At 33.2% G+C, this 19644-nt stretch overlaps 2 protein-coding genes across 2 annotated transcripts; one reads left to right on the top strand and one right to left on the bottom strand.

The window, feature by feature from the left end:
- The first annotated feature begins 2881 nt into the window (after positions 1-2881).
- Positions 2882-9545, top strand: LOC141683373 (aldehyde dehydrogenase family 7 member B4). Its single transcript, XM_074488071.1, has 16 exons — positions 2882-3038; positions 3152-3288; positions 3790-3876; positions 4120-4251; positions 4351-4423; positions 4749-4771; positions 4859-4922; positions 5194-5239; positions 5792-5972; positions 6745-6921; positions 7094-7258; positions 8239-8379; positions 8483-8580; positions 8907-9056; positions 9142-9215; positions 9301-9545. Exons 2-15 carry the CDS (start codon positions 3154-3156, stop codon positions 9194-9196), a joined length of 1527 nt encoding a protein of 508 aa, XP_074344172.1. The 5' UTR covers positions 2882-3038; positions 3152-3153; the 3' UTR covers positions 9197-9215; positions 9301-9545.
- Positions 9546-12680: 3135 nt separating this feature from the next.
- LOC141685522 (uncharacterized) lies at positions 12681-13136 on the bottom strand. The gene has a single exon (XM_074490615.1). It carries the CDS (start codon positions 13134-13136, stop codon positions 12681-12683), a length of 456 nt encoding a protein of 151 aa, XP_074346716.1.
- Positions 13137-19644: the final 6508 nt, after the last annotated feature.

The raw sequence follows: 19644 nt of genomic DNA, 5'->3' as shown, positions 1-19644 counted from the left end.
AGGCCGTGTTGCAGCCTCAAGAACATGTATGAATGTGGGAACATCAGAAGCAAGCATCTTCATCCATAACCCATCAAGCCCTCCCAAACCTTCAACCATCATATCATATTCTTTAATTAAGAATGACAAGATATAATTATGAATTCAAAAACTCATAAATTAAAAACGAAAACACAAGTATATAAAACTATAACCTTAATATCGACATAATATTCCTTTCCATCTCCTTTTAGTGTAACATACATGGCACCCCAGTCTTGCTTGATTCGTGAACTCTCTACAGGTTTTTTGGACACAACGTAAGGAACAATTACTGGATCTATTTTGTCCATGTTTCTTCTTTATTATACCAAGTCTTGGAAGCCACTCTATCACAGTCCAGAAGAATACTCTCCTAAAAGTTATATATATTCAGCATATAACTCCGAGTACAATCAATGAAAGATTATTGCTTGCAGGAAGTTGAATTTCTTGTAATAGCTAATGCTCTCCCTTAACATCATTACATAAAAATACAAAAAAAGAATGCATAGATGACAACACTTGTCTCAAATTCACAATCACCAATTAAAGGCTAGTCAACCAGGCTCATGCTAAACATGATAAAACGTGACAAAGAAATTTTAACACTTTACTAGTCAACCTTTATCTTCCTGTTATGTCAAAAATTGGAAAGCAAAACTTCAGCAACTACGAAGCTAAGAAGAAGGCTGTTGAATATGCAAGGTTCCAGTTACTTTTCTCATTTTAAGAACAAAAAAACGACGACAATAATAGAGCTTATATAAAAAACACGAACATAAAATAACAGAGTTTACATGAAAATATTCCCAAATTAAAACTCTTACAAACACAATCAAACAGCTAGAGCATATAATCTTAAAAGTTTAGAAACACAAACTAACAACATAATTCCCAATTTAAAAATTTAGACATACTCACAATCAAAGCCCTAATTTTAAAATTCGACTTAAATCAAAATTGAAGCCAAAATTTTAAAATTTGACTCAGACATAATCTTCATTCAAAAGGCGTAATTAGCATGCACAAACAAAATTATAAACATTTAAATCGATTTAAAAATTACCACTAATTAATAAATAAACCCTAATTAAAACTCCCTTTTCGATTTACCAACAAATAAAATCAATTTGACGAAGAAACTCGATTGTCAAGTTTAGATTTTTACCTTCAACTTTTTTGTGCTTAGAGGATTCCCCGAGCTTGAATATTTTGATCTTGATATAGATTGAATATTTTTACTTTCTCTCCTTCTATTCCTTATATTCCTTATATTCCTTCTGTTGTGGCGTGTGTATTTGGCGTGTGTTATGTATTTTTGTTTTCTTATCTGTGCTTAGCCCGACAAAACTTTTAACTCAAATAATTTAGAAGCCCGCCGACATTTTGGGCCCTAAATTCATACATATTGCAACATCTTACAAAATTCATTGCAGTAGAATGTTAGTTTTCAACTCACTTCATTATTTACAGATCATTTGCAACGCTTTTGGAAGTCCTTGCAATACATATAATATATATTCTCATTTGCAACATTTTTTGACAAATTTCTAGAAATATGGTTGCCATAGCCAATCTATGGTGTAGTGGATAAAGTAATAACCTCGATTAAGTAATAAATTTCGTCGATCCAAACATGGGCCAATATTGTCAAGTAATATTATCGCTGAAGGTATAAGATAATAAAAAATTAAAAATTAATTAAAGACCCAAATAATATGTAAAGTAATGATTTTACACATACACACACATATATATACATATGTAATTCAATTCATTTTAAAATAAGAATATATTGTAGCTTGTTTATTCTTTCCACCAAAGCCAAAATTAAACTTTGATTTTATGTAAAGTAAATAACTCCTCGTATGTTATGCTCGTGTTTTAACAAGTAGTTGTTCAGAGTGTTGATTGTTTCAAATGTTTCATTTGATGACACGCATGAGATGACATTCTTATCAACCAGTTTAGGATCAATCCCTTCATCAGTATTCATTACCGACTAAATAATTTGTTCGTTCGTAGGTAATTTCATAACCATATCATTTTCACTCGGATAATTTAAGAGAAGTTCAACATCCGTCACATTCGTATATCATAAATTAGAGATAGTTTCATTTAATCCTTCGATACCTTCGTTTATTTCACCAAATTCTTGTAATACATAAATTACAAAAATCGGTAAAGTAATAAAATATTACTTTATCAATAAAATAATAAAATATTATTAGTAATAAATTTGGTCACGTAATATATTTTCTCGACCCCGAGAATATTATTTTAAGAAGGTTTAACTGTATTATGTTAGTTTTTGTCAATTTATAACGGATAATCTTATTATAATATATTAAGATTCTTTTCAAGCAAAATAAGGATGGTGTATAATTTATTTATTTATCTTGATTTTATCCTTATCCTTCCTGTCTCCGAAAGCCTTATTGCAGCAGGGGATATGTAGAAAGAAAGAAAAGAGATACTGCAACGTCATAAAATATACCAGTAAATACACAATAAATTAACATTATCTTTGGTTTTATTCTGGAGAAGAGATCATGTCGAATATCCCGCAATCCCACCGTTTTATAATTTACAAATTACAAGTTATGGAAACAACTGGATCCGTACTCAAAGCAGATGGAAACCCATGCCAATCTTCACATGTCACCGCACCGCCCATCATCATTTCAAACTTAACCAAATCAAGTCTCTTGATAACTCTCAACTTTACCGGGGCCAATAATAATTTAAAATGACCCGATCAGATCTTATATACTACATTCTTTAATTTTTATCATTAAAAAAATGTATATTAATTATTGATGTACTATATTAAATTAAATATATTTTCTGTGACGGAACAAAATACTTGTCCGTCTCAAACCACTCCCTTTGGTACTTCTCTCGAAACACGGCTCTAAATAATACAGACGACACTACACTAATTTATTGCTACTACTACCAAACGTTAGCTAATTAAACAGTCTAGTTCAGCCCCCAACAAAATTATTACAATCAAGGTTTGTTCCATCAATTTCTCTCTACCCCCTCTACTAAAAAGAATTACATATGTATCCAACCATCTTCTATATGTTTGTAATTTTCTAACATAAGTGTTCGTGTGTGCGCGCAGAAATGGGGTTTGCTAAAAAAGAGTACGAGTTTTTAAGTGAAATAGGAATAGAAGCTAGCAATCCAGGTTGTTTTGTTAATGGTGTTTGGAAAGGAAATGGTGCTGTTGTTTCTTCTCTTAATCCTTCTTCTAATCAGGTTTTTTCATTAGGATTATTTTTGTTACTCATCATTTTATGTTATGCTATGCTTATTGGTATATATATGATTGATGTGTTTAGTACTTGATTGATTGCAAGTTTTCTGACTCTGATCATCGAATTGAGAATTGGTTAAAAACAAGGGAGATTTTTTACTCAGAAATTGGGTTTTCAGACTTTAAATGTTTCAGTTTTGCAAGTTCTTTGTACGTCTTGATTTGTTTTGCAAGTTAGTTGATGATATTTTAATGGTAGTGAGTGATTATTGTTAGTGCTACAAGAGTTGATTGGTTTACTCGATCATGCATTTTGAAATTGTTTTTTGGGTTAATATTTTGCGTCTGATTTATAAAATACTATAAATAAGCCTTTATTTGAATCTGTTTGATAGTATGATTGCAGTGAAATGTATGAATGAGCGGAACTTTGTGTCTTGCGACAATCTGCTTAAACTGAAATTTTTAGATTTTAATCGTTTCTTTTTTGTTTATTGGATCAGACAATTGCTCAAGTTTCAGAAGGCTCTCTTGACGATTATGAAGAAGGCATGCAAGCTTGCTCTGAAGCCACCAAAATATGGATGCAAGTAAGTCACAACTTACAATGGCATTGATCCTCTGTAGAGTTAATTTTTTGAAATCCAAGTCCGCCAATATGCAAGCAATTTAATGTATACCTAACACCCCCTGTATGATGCAACTTTAATTAGGGGAATTGTAGACTGTCTTTCTATTTCCACCAAAATACAGGGAATTTGTCTAATATGGTTCACCTTTTTAGTTTTTTTGTTATGTTTCCCTCTTTAAAAAATGTGTAATTTTGCCCTTAGATTCCTGCACCAAAAAGAGGCGAGATTGTAAGGCAAATTGGTGATGCATTGAGAGGCAAGCTTCAGCAACTTGGTCGACTCGTATCACTTGAGATGGGAAAGATTCTTCCTGAGGGAATAGGGGAGGTTCAAGTAAGTGATACTGCAGTGTTACTTTTCAAGTTTTTTGTATCATTTCATTGGCCATTACTACCATTACAAATTCATAACAGTAGAAGAGCCATACTGCAGGAAATTATAGATATGTGTGACTTTGCTGTGGGTTTGAGCCGACAATTAAATGGATCAATCATTCCATCAGAACGTAAGCTACTTAGCTATTTCTGTTTATATTTTTAAAAATGTAATATACAAATATGAGGTCATAAATGTTACGATATACACTATACAGTTGTGACCATTTAGCCAGAATGAAACAGTATATATGGACTGAGAAACAATGGTCCCTCCCCATCCCCAACTCGTCCACCCCCAGCCATCATATATTTTTTATTGATATTGAATTTAAATGACACAAAATTTTCTCTAATATACTCTCCTACCTATTTAAAGGATGGAATTAAATATGTCTTCTTTAGTCTTTGCTTCTAATAAGCTTCCTCTAACAAGTATGGTTACTTTGTTGACAGGTCCAAATCATATGATGCTAGAGGTGTGCTGAAACTTCTACTGTCAAGTATGAACAACTGATTATGTACCAATTCTTTGTTGTTATTTTTCTAACATTATTCGGTACCAGATGTGGAATCCCCTTGGAATAGTTGGTGTGATCACAGCTTTCAACTTTCCATGTGCCGTTCTTGGTAAGCACTTTACTATAGTTTACAGTATGAATTCTAATTTAGTTCTGGAAGCTTGTTTGTTTTCTGTTTTATACAGGAAACCTCAAAGTTATTTTCCTTTAAAGTTGAATCTAATAACAAATTACTCAATATAAAATGTCATGCTTACTGTATTATAAGTTATGACACATGAAGTGAATTAGGAGGTTAATATTTACTGTATATGGTCGAAATTTCTTTAGCAATCAAACTTCTTCCATTTCATGACTTGTTCTATCATCTGGTTCTTCAGGATGGAATGCGTGCCTTGCACTAGTCTGTGGAAATTGTGTTGTGTGGTAAGTCTATCACCTTAAGTCTCTTCTGAAACGACATATAATTTGGCTAGCACAAATGGACTGTGTACATGTTACTTTTTATTAAGCTCCAGCTATGCACATGTCTAGTGCGGTAAAAATGTGTTTGTGGAAGTTGCTTGAAGTAGATGTACATCTATGCAAGGGGCACAATATGTAACTTTATTCTGTGTCTTTATTCGAATATACAAGGCGTTGTGTCATTTTCATCTTTGTTGAACCCTATGTACATATCTGTTTTTGCAAGGTAAAACCATATTTCATCTGTGATCAGTGAATGTGTATATATTTGATCATGATATTTAGCTGTCGTCATTATCTGATTGCTCGTCAGTTCCTATAGATTACATACTACTGCTATCCACGAGTTTGGACTAGTTATGTGATTAGATTGAAATGAATGCTTTAAGGAAAACTATGTGTGCAACTACTTTGGAAGTAGATATAGAAGTTTCCACAGCAAAAATATAATACTCTCGTGTTCTTTGAATAGAAAGTTGGCTGATTAGGTTATTCTCTTGTTCTTGTTTGCAGGAAAGGTGCTCCCACGACACCTTTGATCACTATTGCTATGACCAAGCTAGTTGCAGAGGTTCTGGAGAAGAATAATCTACCAACTGCAATTTTTACAGTTTTTTGTGGTGGTTCCGAGATTGGTCAAGCTATATCAAAAGATACACGTATACCTCTGGTTTCATTCACAGGAAGTTCGAAGGTACATACTGTTTTCCACATTATATTAATGAAGGTTTTTTTAATGGAATGTATGATTCTATAATACCTTCTAATTAATTCTTACTTGTGTTTTCTCATCTAATATTGTATATGAAAATCAACTTGTCATAGTTTTTGTGTAATGGTAAGCAGTTTTTGATATATAAGTGCATCTATAAGTTTTGTTTAACTGTTTCTGTGCTAACTTGTAAATGGTTTGAGTTTAGGATTGATCCATTACAAACATCAACACGAAACAGGAAGAGTTTATGTGCATTACTGTTTCCTTGTGTTTGATTTCTGTAGAGTTTATGTGCATAACTGTTTCCTTGTGTTTGAGTTCTGTAGAGTTTATGTGCATAACTGTTTCCTTGTGTTTGAGTTTTTTATAGTTCGTATTTGCACACTTTTAAGTTTTAACTACACTGATTTTATTAATAACCTATGATTTTTCTTCTTACAGTCGATATCACTTGTCAAGAGTCCACATGGAAGAACCCATTCCTGAATTTTTTTTCTTTTTTAAATAGGCATATGCTAGATTTCTCCATATAAGTTTGTACCTGTGGGACAAGTAGCCCTTCTGTTGTAGGGCTGTGGTTCTCCAAAACTCAGCATTGGCTGAGAGACTAGTATGGTGTCAAAACATATAACTTTTATCTGAAGGGTTACATCATATGCTTTTAGAAGTGGTCTTACTTTGTAAAAATGTCCTTGTCTAATATATTAGCTTTTGCATGGAGATTTATATCTTTCCATATGTCCAACTGCAGGTGGGTCTAATGGTTCAGCAAACAGTGAATCAAAGGTATGGTAAATGCCTGCTTGAATTAAGTGGAAATAATGCCATCATAGTCATGGATGATGCCGATATCCAACTTGCTGTTCGTTCTGTTTTGTTTGCTGCTGTTGGCACAGCTGGTCAGCGCTGCACAACATGCCGTCGATTGGTATGGTCCATCAAATAATTTTTATTCTCATATTCTTTTCTGAATTTTATGTATATGATTTTACATGATTCTGACACGAACGTGGAGAAAATGTTAAAATGTCAGAGAGCATAATATGAAGATAGCATTCACGAATATATGATTACAAATTTCTTTCTTACTTAAAATGTAGATTCTTCATGAAAGCATATATCAGAGCTTTCTCGAACAACTACTTCAAGTGTACAAACAAGTTAAAATCGGGGATCCTTTGGAGAAAGGCACCTTGCTTGGGCCACTGCACACTGCTGGTTCGAGGGAAGGTTTCAAGAAGGGAATCGACATCATCAAGTCACAGGCACATCACTTTTACTCTGTAGTTTATCTTTTACATTCTAGACCTTGGCTAATCTGCAATCATCTATATCTAATGCACAAGATGGCTCTTTCTAAGCCTTGTGTTTTTTCAGGGGTGGGGGGTGGGGTTGGCAGTCATGGGGAAGTAAACTCGTGGAAGTATAATACTTTTCAAATTAAGTGGGCTGAATTGTATTTTATGATATATATAGATATAATTTGTTAAAAAGGCGGTTGATCCAAATCATTAAGTCATTTAAAAATTTGCATATTTATTTATTTTTACTAGATATTTACATTAGTACGGTTGGATTTTTAATCAAATTTCTATATATTGTGAATTTGAGGTGCACTAATAGAAAACTTTTCTATAGTGACCATTAAACAATATTTTCCCTATATGTGTGTGTGTGGAAGAAGCTAAAAGCTTTTTTTATCTACTAATTATACTGTCAGTGGCCATTTTCCTGAGTACTGTTGCAATTTACTAGAACTAACACTATATCCATTTTATACGATTAGTCTTTAATGTTTATTGCTTATTTTCTTTGAATAAAGTATTTTTTTTATCACATTTTTACAATTATCTATGAAATTAAAGCAGGAGATTGATATGTTTCTAATTCTATCCACATTTATTTTTCGGTGCTTAATCAAACATTACAAAATGCTTGACCATTGTTTAAATGCAAACTTTTCCCTACGTGTTATGAGATATATGTCAAGTTTTTTAAAAACATCAGCTAAACTGCATCTCATAAACAAGTTTCAAGTCACATTCTATAAGCATTTCATTCTCGCCAAATTAAATAGTTCCAACTTTAGAAATTTACACCATTGTTCTTAGTGTCTGTATTTTAATGTTATATTCATTAACTTGTAAAATTTCTGTAGACTCTTGTCTGAAGCATGTTTTAAGACATCTAAATAGGTACGCCAAACAGTTTCCTAAGGCTAAACTTCGAAAGTATGAATTTTCAGGGAGGGAAGATTCTCACGGGTGGTTCGGTTATAGAGTCGGAAGGGAACTTTGTGCAGCCCACAATAGTAGAAATATCTTCAGATGCTGGTGTTGTAAAAGAAGAATTATTCGCCCCCGTCTTATATGTTATGAAGTTCAAGGTCTCTCCTATATGTTATATATGATTAACTGTTAAATTAATGACCTCATGACAAGTTAGGCTAAATTATCTTATTTACTTACTTTTATTACCTCGTTTTACAGACTCTAAAGGAAGCTATTGACATAAACAACTCAGTACCACAGGGGCTGAGTAGTTCAATTTTCACCAACAAACCTGAAATCATTTTCAAATGGATCGGGTGAGTATATTGTATATCATATGGTGAGAATATTTGTCACGCCTTTCCCGGTTTTGTTCTGTTCATGATCATTAGTTTTAGATACTGGTTTTCCATACTATCGGATTTCTAAATCTGCTCCTCAATCGTTGAGTTCTTTTATTTAAATATTTTCTTGCATTCAATTTCACACGATTTGAGCTATGAGGATGTCTCACATTTCTGCAATTAAGGTGGCAAATGCTCTATATTAAACAGTTATTTTATGTTGCTCCACGAATAAATCTAATGTTGAGAAGAATTTTGGTCATCAGCACCTCTTGTTAAGTTGTTATAATCTGATGCAGGCCTAATGGAAGTGACTGTGGCATAGTTAACGTAAACATACCAACAAATGGTGCTGAAATTGGCGGTGCTTTTGGTGGTGAAAAGGCTACAGGGGGAGGACGTGAAGCTGGAAGTGATTCATGGAAACAGTACATGAGGCGGGCAACTTGGTAATTAGTTTGGCTCCTTTGATTCAGTAGTGAAACATCTTTAATTTCTGCTGACTTGTTGAATTATGTCTTGTATTTCTGGCAGTACTATCAATTATGGGCATGAGTTGCCATTGGCTCAAGGGATTAACTTTGGCTAGTATATTTTCTTTTCTTGAGGTATGTTTTGTCTTTGTAGAGCACGTAGTTGCATAATCTTATTGAGTTGATGCGAACCTTGCGTCACGGCCTCTTCTTTATGCAGGGGTTGGTGGATACTGTATGCTAAAGTTGACCTGCCTACATGGAGAGGGTTGCTGGCTGGCTGGCTTTCTTTGTGATGTATGTTCTCACAAAAATGAAAGTATTTCCAAATTTCCTTCTTCCTTACGTAATCCGCATTCAGCGTTGTATACTTTCTGTAACTTTATAAATCCGCTGCTGGTGACATCTAAGTAAAAAGCCAGCGTTCAGCTTTCCTAATAAATAAATAAAATGATTAGTTCTTTATGTTGCTCTACTGTCCTTGTATCCAAGTATGCATACAGGTTACATGGAATTCATTGTGCTTGTTTGCACATTGATAGTAACACTTCAGTCTTTATATCAGGATAGTAATTGTTTTCTTCTTGTTGTTGGGCATTTTGACTGTAGACCATGTCCTATTCCGATAATGTGAAGTGACTGCTGAAAAATATAGTTGTAGACCATGTGCTTTTTTTATTTTTGGCATAAGTCAATTGCAGAATATAAATTATCTCGAACATGGCTCTGCTGAGTATTGAAGCGTAAGCTATTATCTTGCCGTAATTATGCATTGATCGTGATGATCTGTGTAATTCTTGTGAGAGATATGAGTAATTTGTCGTAAGATTGAACTGTGTAGAATTATTCTAACCCACCAGACAAAAGAAACCAAAACTTTGGCTTATGTTCCTTCTCGGCTTCTACAATGGCTATTCTGTCTTTGAAAGGTTATATACCTAATCTTGTTTGTAGCACCAAGAAACTTAAGAACATTTTTCACACAGAAAGCATTCCATGTTTTCTTTTGTCCCGTCACTTATCACCGCAACTCATCTATATTGTCAATGCAATGATGCATTGCGGGTGAGTCACATTCCTAACAACACAAGCAATCAAAACTAGTAGATAGGTGGTTGGGTTTAAACAAACAGAGCTTAGGATGATTGCAAATGAGTATTATTGAAGATTAGGATCTAAGACAGACAGAGACATGCATGTGCAAATGATTAGTAACAACAAATTAAAAATAGACAAGTCGTGAAGGATAGGGATAATGACTAAGCATTACAGTCGTAATCAATGCGATATAACAAAGAAATGAAGGGGGGCATATATCTAGAAGTTATTCCAGGGATTAAAAAAGGTTCTTCTTACATACTTCATTCACGAACTCAGGACAATAATAATATTCGGACAATTATTTAAGAGAATATGCTAGAGAGCCGAAATTTTTGTAAAAATTTCACATAAATAGTTGGTAACCTTCCTAATAATAAAATGGGATCCGTGTGCATTAATATGCGCGTACGAATTTAAATAAGCCATGTGTCAGCCACGTCATTTGGTAAAAAATTTGGGGAAGATATTTGGAGAACCTATCACCCACTTTTTTAAGTGAGAGGCTAACAAAGAATTTATACCAGCTGTCATGAAGCTCTGAGATTTATTATTGGCATTGGACGCAATATTTGCATTATTTCTTTTAATAATTAAATACATTCGTACTGCACCCATCTTTTGTTTAAAGCATTCATGCTCCTGGCGGGGATCACAAAATAGCGGGTTTAAAAATAAAATTATCGTTATTTAAAGAGGTTGGCCGAGATTTCAAGTAAAATATCTACTGATTTTCAATTATTAACTAAAAAGTTGAGGCTTTATAAAAATTTCTTACTAATTTTTTTAGTTTAGTCTGGAATTTGAGCCTAAATTAGCTCTATTCGGCTACTGATTTCACACCACTTGTTATTTTATGGGACACAAGAACTCTTGCACCCGAATTAAACAACTCCGGAAACTTTGGGGCTTTAACTTTTGTAGTTGATTGTAGCTAACTTGTTGCATCTTCCTTGAGAAAATGAGAATTGCTATACTTGTCAACCTCAACCTAGAAGGCCTAATTATCCTCTACTAGATTTAATTAATATGGCATTACACGGTCTATAAAACCGAATTCATTTGCCTAAAAATTGCAATTACTTGTACATACAAGTCTGCATCAAAACACTATATGTACGCTAAATTTGATTATTTATTAAGAAAACATACATACATAACCATACGGCATGCATGCTTGTTGTGGTAAAAGAAACAAAAACTACGCGTACAAATCATAACTCTGTCCTTGACTGCTCTGATGTACCCATTTCATGATTTTGATCAAGCAGAGACTGTTGGAAAAACTGGGAGAAAAAAGACACCTACATTTTTTCAGAGAACTTATACTGCTATATTTCTTGTTTTCTTTTTTTCTCTTAAAACTCAAGGTAAACTAGCCATTATATAGGCTTTACAAACATATTAAAACTAACTATTACTAAAACTAACCACTACTAATTAATGGGTAAATTACATGTCCATAATTTACTCCATAACTCCACTACCCCACTACTAAACAATTCTAAAATAATATTTTTCTCTAATAATTAATCATTGCTAAATATCTAATAATTAAATAAACAAATAATTAATAACTAAATTTAAGATTATTCCAACATTCACCCCCATAATCTTAAATTTACGAAGCACTTTCTCTTCGCCTGTGATGCACTTCTCATCACCATCAATTTTGATGCACTATCTCATCAAAAACACTTTGGAGCACTTTCTCTCCAAAAACACTTTGGAGCACTTTCTCTCCACAACTCTAAAGGAGTGATTCTCCCTCGATCAATTGTGTCATCCTTTCTTCATCATTCTGAAATCTACAATTCTTTGCCAGATTCCCCTTTTTTTTTTGCATTTGTAGCATTGTGGCTTTCCTTTGTACCAACAGTCTTTTTCTTCATGTCCCATCTTATGACAATGGTTGCATTGAACTTTGTTACCTGTGCCTTTTGAGGATGAACCTTTAGCTAATAGCAGTCCCTCATTTTTTCCTCCAATTTCTTCCTCCCTCATTGATCTCTTGCTTTTCTTTTCTTTTCCACCTATCATTTCATCTTGATACTTCACTAAATATATATGGAGAAATTTTTAATGCCATTTGAAATCACACATAAATACTTAATATATATATATATATATAAATGTATGTATTTTTATAAAAGTCTCACAAGCCCTAGAACATATAGCTCTGATGCCATGTTGGAAAAACTGGGAGAAAAAAGACACCTACATTTTTTCAGAGAACTTATACTGCTATATTTCTTGTTTTTTTTTTTTGTCTTAAAACTCAAGGTAAACTAGCCATTATATAGGCTTTACAAACATATTAAAACTAACTATTACTAAAACTAACCACTACTAATTAATGGGTAAATTACATGTCCATAATTTACTCCATAACTCCACTACCCCACTACTAAACAATTCTAAAATAATATTTTTCTCTAATAATTAATCATTGCTAAATATCTAATAATTAAATAAACAAATAATTAATAACTAAATTTAAGATTATTCCAACAGAGACAACGAAGACAGAACCGGAACAGTACTAATCTTGGATCGATTTAATCCTCCGTGTTTTTTAGGGGACATGCTCCGTCTCAGAATATGTGTCATCGCAGATATGAGATGAACAGCTGGATTAGGAGGAGGAGCATCAGATTTGAACTGGCTGCAGAAGCTCCTGTGCTGATTCAACGCTTCTTCTATGTTTAAAAATCTCATTTCGTAATTTACGGCCTCTGCGCACAATCCGCATATCCATTTACCTTGATACCGTTGGCAAATTATAGAAATGTATGCTGCAGTGCACTCCTCCGTTAAACCACAACAATCACATTTAACCAACTCAACATCCGTTTGAATGCCTAGTTTGGACGTTACTGCATGTGATGATTCTGTTGCTGTGCTGTTGCTAACACTAGGATTCATCATCAATATTACTTCCGTTACAACTGCAGACATATGTGGATCTTGTTTTTCGTATGCTGCAACAGTCCCGACTCTTTATGTATCTTTTTAGTTCTCCTTGCTCTTGGTGAAGAATGTAAATGTTAAATAGGACATATATATAAGAAATATATCATGTATGCATATATAGATACAGAGAGAGAGAGAGAGTTGAAATGGTTTGTAGGCAGAGACTTTTTGACAGAGAAAGAATGGGAAATGGATGTGGATTTTGTAGAGAAGAAAAGAAAGGGCAGCAAGAGATGTCAAATGATTGGTGCCAGGGTTGTGTATAGGTATATAATTATATTATTAAAATGACGCTACGCTGTCATCTGTCATCTGCCAGTTGTTCATGGAGATGACTTGTCCTAACAACATACACAACACACAACAAAGTGTAAAGTTGTGTTCAAACTATAGCGTACTACATCTACAATGCTTCTGCTAGCCGCTAGCTATTAAAATTTCCATAATTGAATGTTTATTATTAATTTCCTTTTTTACCCAAATATATAATATGGGATGCATGCATGATAAAATAATAAAAATCTCCAATTTCAAATTCAAATTCAAATGTATTCTTTTATCGAGTTTAACTGCATTATTGACAGATCATGGCGTTCCTAACTAAAAATTATGCCTAAAATTTTGAGGGTTTGAACTTCAACTAACAGAATCTAACGGGTGTAAATAAATTGGATAAATACACAGTGAATAATAACGTGTACAGAGATGAAGGAACCAAGTGTGTGAAATCCGATCTTTGTCTATTTAATGTGAGTTAATGTGAGCATTGATGTGCTGTCATAATATTAAATTGGTACAAACATGGTGGGACTGCAATATTTATTATATAATATGGGCAAAGAGTTCACACTTAACCTAACTAGTATATTTATACACGTTTTTTTTAGATAAAACAAACTTATCTAATAATATTATTTTGGTGATAATACATATATTTTGACTTGACAAAGATACATGTTGTATGTGTATGAAGTGGCGATTGGTATTCCCATCCCATGTCTGTTAATAGCGTATTTATTTCTCGCGGCATGTATATAATAATAACAATCCATGTATAATAATAAGAATCCCCACTTTTGATTTTCCATTTCATGATATGGTGTAGGGTTAGTATTCCTTCTTTCACCCTCATTTGTTTACACTTTTATTTTTGAGATGCCCTTTTCAATTTTTTACATTTCAAAAATTTCTAAAAACAGTAATTTTTTTATAATATACTCCCTCCGTCCCAATTTATCTGTTATGTTTGACTTTTTGCGGTCAAATTAACCCAATTTTGACTGAAAATTGCATATAGCACATTATTGAAAATATTTATAAATATTATATCATTAGAAAGTATGTTCAATTTACTTCAATATGTATTTTTCAGTTTTTCAGAATATTGAAATAATAAGCTTATATTTATGGTCAAAGTTGGGTCAATTTGACCATCAAAAGTCAAATAAGACAGATAAATTGGGACGGAGGGAGTAAAAAGTAATCACAGTCACTACTTATCTCTACCATAACCACTTTATATATAAAATATTAATCAATCTCATTATTTTACTCACTTTTTCAACTTGAAAGTGAAGGGTTTCGAGCACATAAACGCAACGGAAACAATAATTAAAAACGTAAAAAAAATCATAATTTTCGAAACTCGCCGCAGGATCCATGCAAATAATATATATTTAATTCGTAGATCCGATTGTTTACCCTAAGAAGCTTTACCAATTGGTTGACTAATGGAGATCCAAAGCTTGTTCAATCACCACGCATCCCGCTCTCACGATCTACGCTCTATCGGTATCCACACGAATGCTTGAACTCAAGGATTGGATGTGTACTAGCACAAACTCGTTTCTTCTTGCTCTCTCCATCTTCTCTTTTGGTGGCTAGGGTTTTATTAAAAGTCTTTTTCATACAAAAATCAGCCACACAAGAGATATTATATAGAGAGTAGAAAAACGAATTATAACTCTTAACTAATTAGGAGTTATTATTAATTCGAAAACCTATTTGTATTATAATTAAGTCTCACTTAATTATTTAACAAATAAATTTCATAATTAATATTAGTAAATTCGAATATCAATATTTATCTAATTAATTAAGTCATACTTAATTAATATTATAAATAATTCGAATTACTTTAATTTAATTTAAATCCAATTTAAATTAGATAATCCTTCAAGCATCTTTGTGTGTGACCCTATAGGTTATTATTACGTTGGCAACGAATTTTAAATCTAATTTAAAATCATAAACAATGAGCGGCATCTAGTAATACATCATTGCTACCCAAGTAATAATAATTAAATCGGTGATCGATTAAACCTTTCGTGAATAATGTACAATGTAATATAATCCCTTTAACCAAATATTATAGATTAAACTAGAGGCATGTAATGTGTCATCCTCATCATAGTTTAATCCAAGTTTTCTTGATCAATAAGTAGACTATCATATCAAATCAATATTTGAGCGTGACCACGCATTTTATAGTCTAGCTCACACAAGAGGCCAATAATATCACTTCTAAAATAGGAGGATTAAATCCCATCTAGATCATTCATATTTCTCATATGATTCATAATATACCCAATGTCCACTTTTATCATTATCCGGTCAATGATAACTTTTAATGGAATCAATGTACATTAATTCTCGTATAGAAATATAATGACTTCAGGTTTAAGGACCATTACATCGTTATCACTGTGAGAATTACTTATGACACAACAGACATGTAGAATCTCACATTGGGTCTGTCCAGCACCATGTACATATACATCTGCCTGTGTTTTTGACTTTAGTATCACTATACCTATGATCAATGAGATGTGATCATCAGTCAACAAACACACCAGTCTTAATGCATTATTATTGTCCCTTAATAATAATACTCGACTAGAGACCTTTAGGAATATTGATACTATTCTCATAATCTCATTTTTAAGTCACGTACTTAGAGATATAGAATTGCATATCATATTCCAAGGACATTTATTAATCTAACATTTATATCGCAGTAATTAAGAATTAATAAATTATAAAGGGAATAATCGATAGAACATAAACATTAATAATCCCAATGTCTTAAACTAAAACATCATAGTATTGTCTCTAGGGCACAAAAACTAACAATCTCCCACTTGCACTAGAGCCAATCACCCATGTATCTATACTCACGGAACTAGTATGACCATCGTGCTTCTGCTGCGACAAAGTCTTAGTCAGTGGGTATGCAACACTATCATTACTATGAACTTTACATTTATATCTCCTTGATCATTAATCTCATTAATAAGGTGATATCGCCTAAGGACATGCCTAAACAGTCTCCTTGGCTGTTTCAAAAAATATCAATATATCCGGCATCCTTTATAGAATCATCAATGTTCTTGCTGTGAACTATTCCAGCTAACATCACTTATATTTAGACAAAACACAAAACATACATAAACTCTTAATCATCCTTGTCTGTCCAAAAATTACATTCAGAAACTAGTATCAGTGTAACCCTTTACAACCAGTTCCCTATCTTTTCTATACACCAAAAATAAATCTTTAGTCCTCTTTAAGTATTTAAGAATATTCTTGAAAACTATCAAGTGACCCTCACCTGGATTAGACTGGTATCTGATCATCATGCTCAAAGCATACGAAATATCAGGACAAGTACATATCATTGCATACGTTATAGATCCAATTGCTGACGCATCTGGAACTTTCTCAAATGGCCCTTATCATCTAATGATTTATGGGGCAATTATCTTTTGAGATCACTATCCCATGAGACATCGAAACATATCCTTTCTTTGTCTCTTGCATCATAAAATGATGTAATACTTTATCAATGTATGTACTCCGACTAGGTCGATTAATCTTTTCAATCTATCTCTATAGATATTGATCCCTAATATATAGGCAGCATCGCCTAAGTCTTTCACCGAGAAACTATTTCTCAACCAAGTCTTAACAACCTGTAGAGAAGGTATGACATTCCTTATTTGTTATATGTCATCTACATATAATACTAGGATTGTCACATGGCTCCCACTAACCTTCTTGCAAACACATGGTTCATCTTCATTTTAAATAAAGCCAAACTCTGTGACCGTTTCATCAAAATAAATATTCATTCTCCTTGAGACTTACTTCAATCTATAAATAGATAGAAGCAACTTACAAACCATCTTAGCAAACTTTGGATTGACAAAACCCTCAGGTTGTATCATATATACATCCTCTTCAAAGCTCCCATATAAGAAAGCAGTTTTGACATCCATTTGCCAATTCTCATAGTCAAAGTAAGCAACTATTGCTAACAAAATCCTGATAGACTTGACCATAGTAACCAGTGAAAAAGTCTCATCATAGTCTATACTATGGATTAGTCTGAAACTTTTGCCACTAGTCGCGTCTTATAGGTCTGTACTTTACCATCCATGTCAGTTTTCTTCTTGAAAACCCACTTGCACCCTATAGGTTTTACTCAAAAAACTAAAGTCAATACTTTATTTTGATACATGGATTCCATCTCGGATTTCATGGTCTCTAGCCATCTCTTGGAGTATGAACTGTTCATAGCATCTTGGTAGGTGAGAGGCTTATCATTATCCGTAAGCATCACATCACCATCTTGAGTCAAAAGAAATTTATAATTTCTCCCGGGCTCATGGTGAATCCTACTAGATCTAAGAATAACATGTGTTTCTTGTACATGATTACTTTCAACATTTTGATGTACATCCTGATCTTATTCCAACTCTGGTTCAATGTTATCATGTGGTTCTCGATCTTCATCGAGATGTATTATCCTCCCACTGATTTTCTTAGAAAATAGTTCTCCCTCAAAAAATACAGCGGCCCGAGCAACAAACACTTTGTTCTCGAAAGGATTATAGAAACTATACCGTAGTCTCACTTGGGTACCCACAAAATAGCATCTATCTAATTTTGGTCCAAGCTTGTCAGAGGCTAAACATTTTACAAACGCTTCACGTCCCCAAATTTTCATAAATGACATGCTATTACATTTATCAGTCCATATCTCATACGGAGTATTTTGAACCGCTTTGGTCGGAACTTGGTTAAGTGTATATGCAGCAATTTCTAGAGCATAACCCTAGAAACTGATTGGAAGATCCGCTTGACTCATCATCGATCGCACCATGTCCAACAAGGTACGATTTCTCCTCTCAGAATCTCTATTCCATTGAGGTATTTCAGAAGGAGTAAGTTATGATACACTATCACACTCCTTCAAGAAACTCTTGAAATTGAGATTTAAGTATACTCCTCCACGATCTGATCGTAAAACTTTTATACTTTTCCCTTGTTTGCTTTTCTACTTCGGCCTTATATTCTTTGAACATTTCAAAAAAATCGGATTTGTTCTTCATAAGAACCACATATCCATATCTACCGATATCATCAGTAAATGTTATAAAGTAGTATAAGCCACCCCTTTCCATCATACGCATTCGAACATATACATCATTATGTATAAGTCATAATCGTTCGGTGGCCCTTTCACCTGATCAGGTAAAAGAAGCTTTAGTCATTTTGCCAATGAGACAAAGTTCGCATCTTTCGTATGATTCAAAATCAAACTTATCCAAGTACTCATCTATATGTAACTTAGAAATGCGTTTCTCATTAATATGGCTTAACGACGATGCTAGAGGTAATGTTTGATTTGAGTAAACTTAGAACATATAAATTGTTAACTCATTGTGCAACATTATAAGTCTTATCATTAAAATAGAATAAATAACTATTATTTATTTAATTAAAATGAAAACCTTTCTTATCCTGACAAGAAATTGACTTAATGTATCCGCTAAAGGCAGACACGTAATAACAATTTATCAAGTTCTCAATCTCGCCTTATGGGCAACATTAGGTATCAAGTTCCTTCAACTAGAGAAACAACTTTTGCTCCAATTCTAACCCTATACCTGAAGCTTGACCATTGCTAGTCTTCTTCTTTAGATCTTCCAAATAAGCTCAACAATTTAACTTCCAATCATCCAGTTATTTCCACAGAAATGACAATCATCTCCTTTAGCAACACCACTATCATGCTTCAAAAGCCCTTTGGGATTGGACCTTGGTTTGACACCGAATAAGATCAAATCTTCACCTTGCCTATCCACTTTCCTTTCTCATTTGCATTCCATGTGTACATCATCAATATGGACGTAATTCATGCCTTTATCGTGTTATTTTCAGCAGTTCTAAACATGCTTAACAACTCAGTGAGTGTTCTGTCTATCTCATTCCTTTTGTTCTTAACAAACTAAAAATAGAAGTTGTTCAAAGATTGTTTGATCAAATCAAGCTGAGTCTCTAGACTATTCTTGAAACCCAAAATATCAAGGTACATACACCTATCATCTTTAGAACATGTGGTCCAACCAGATATCATTCTCCCATTAATGCAAAGTATGGTGCCTTATTATTGTCAAATCTTTCTGACGAGCCTATCCTTCAAACATCC

The sequence above is a fragment of the Apium graveolens genome, chromosome 9, assembly GCF_009905375.1.
Source record: "Apium graveolens cultivar Ventura chromosome 9, ASM990537v1, whole genome shotgun sequence".
NCBI lineage: Eukaryota > Viridiplantae > Streptophyta > Magnoliopsida > Apiales > Apiaceae > Apium > Apium graveolens.
The sequence above is the reverse complement of the archived record's forward strand: the minus strand, read 5'-3'. Positions and strand labels throughout refer to the sequence as shown.

Excerpts from the sequence above, each read along its gene's own strand:
- LOC141683373 (XM_074488071.1), top strand. The coding sequence starts at position 3,154 with ATGGGGTTTGCTAAAAAAGAGTACGAGTTTTTAAGTGAAATAGGAATA. Across the intron at positions 3,877-4,119 it reads CCACCAAAATATGGATGCAA|ATTCCTGCACCAAAAAGAGG; the intron begins GTAAGTCACAAC and ends TTTTGCCCTTAG. Across the intron at positions 8,380-8,482 it reads TATATGTTATGAAGTTCAAG|ACTCTAAAGGAAGCTATTGA; the intron begins GTCTCTCCTATA and ends CTCGTTTTACAG.
- LOC141685522 (XM_074490615.1), bottom strand. The coding sequence starts at position 13,136 with ATGTCTGCAGTTGTAACGGAAGTAATATTGATGATGAATCCTAGTGTT.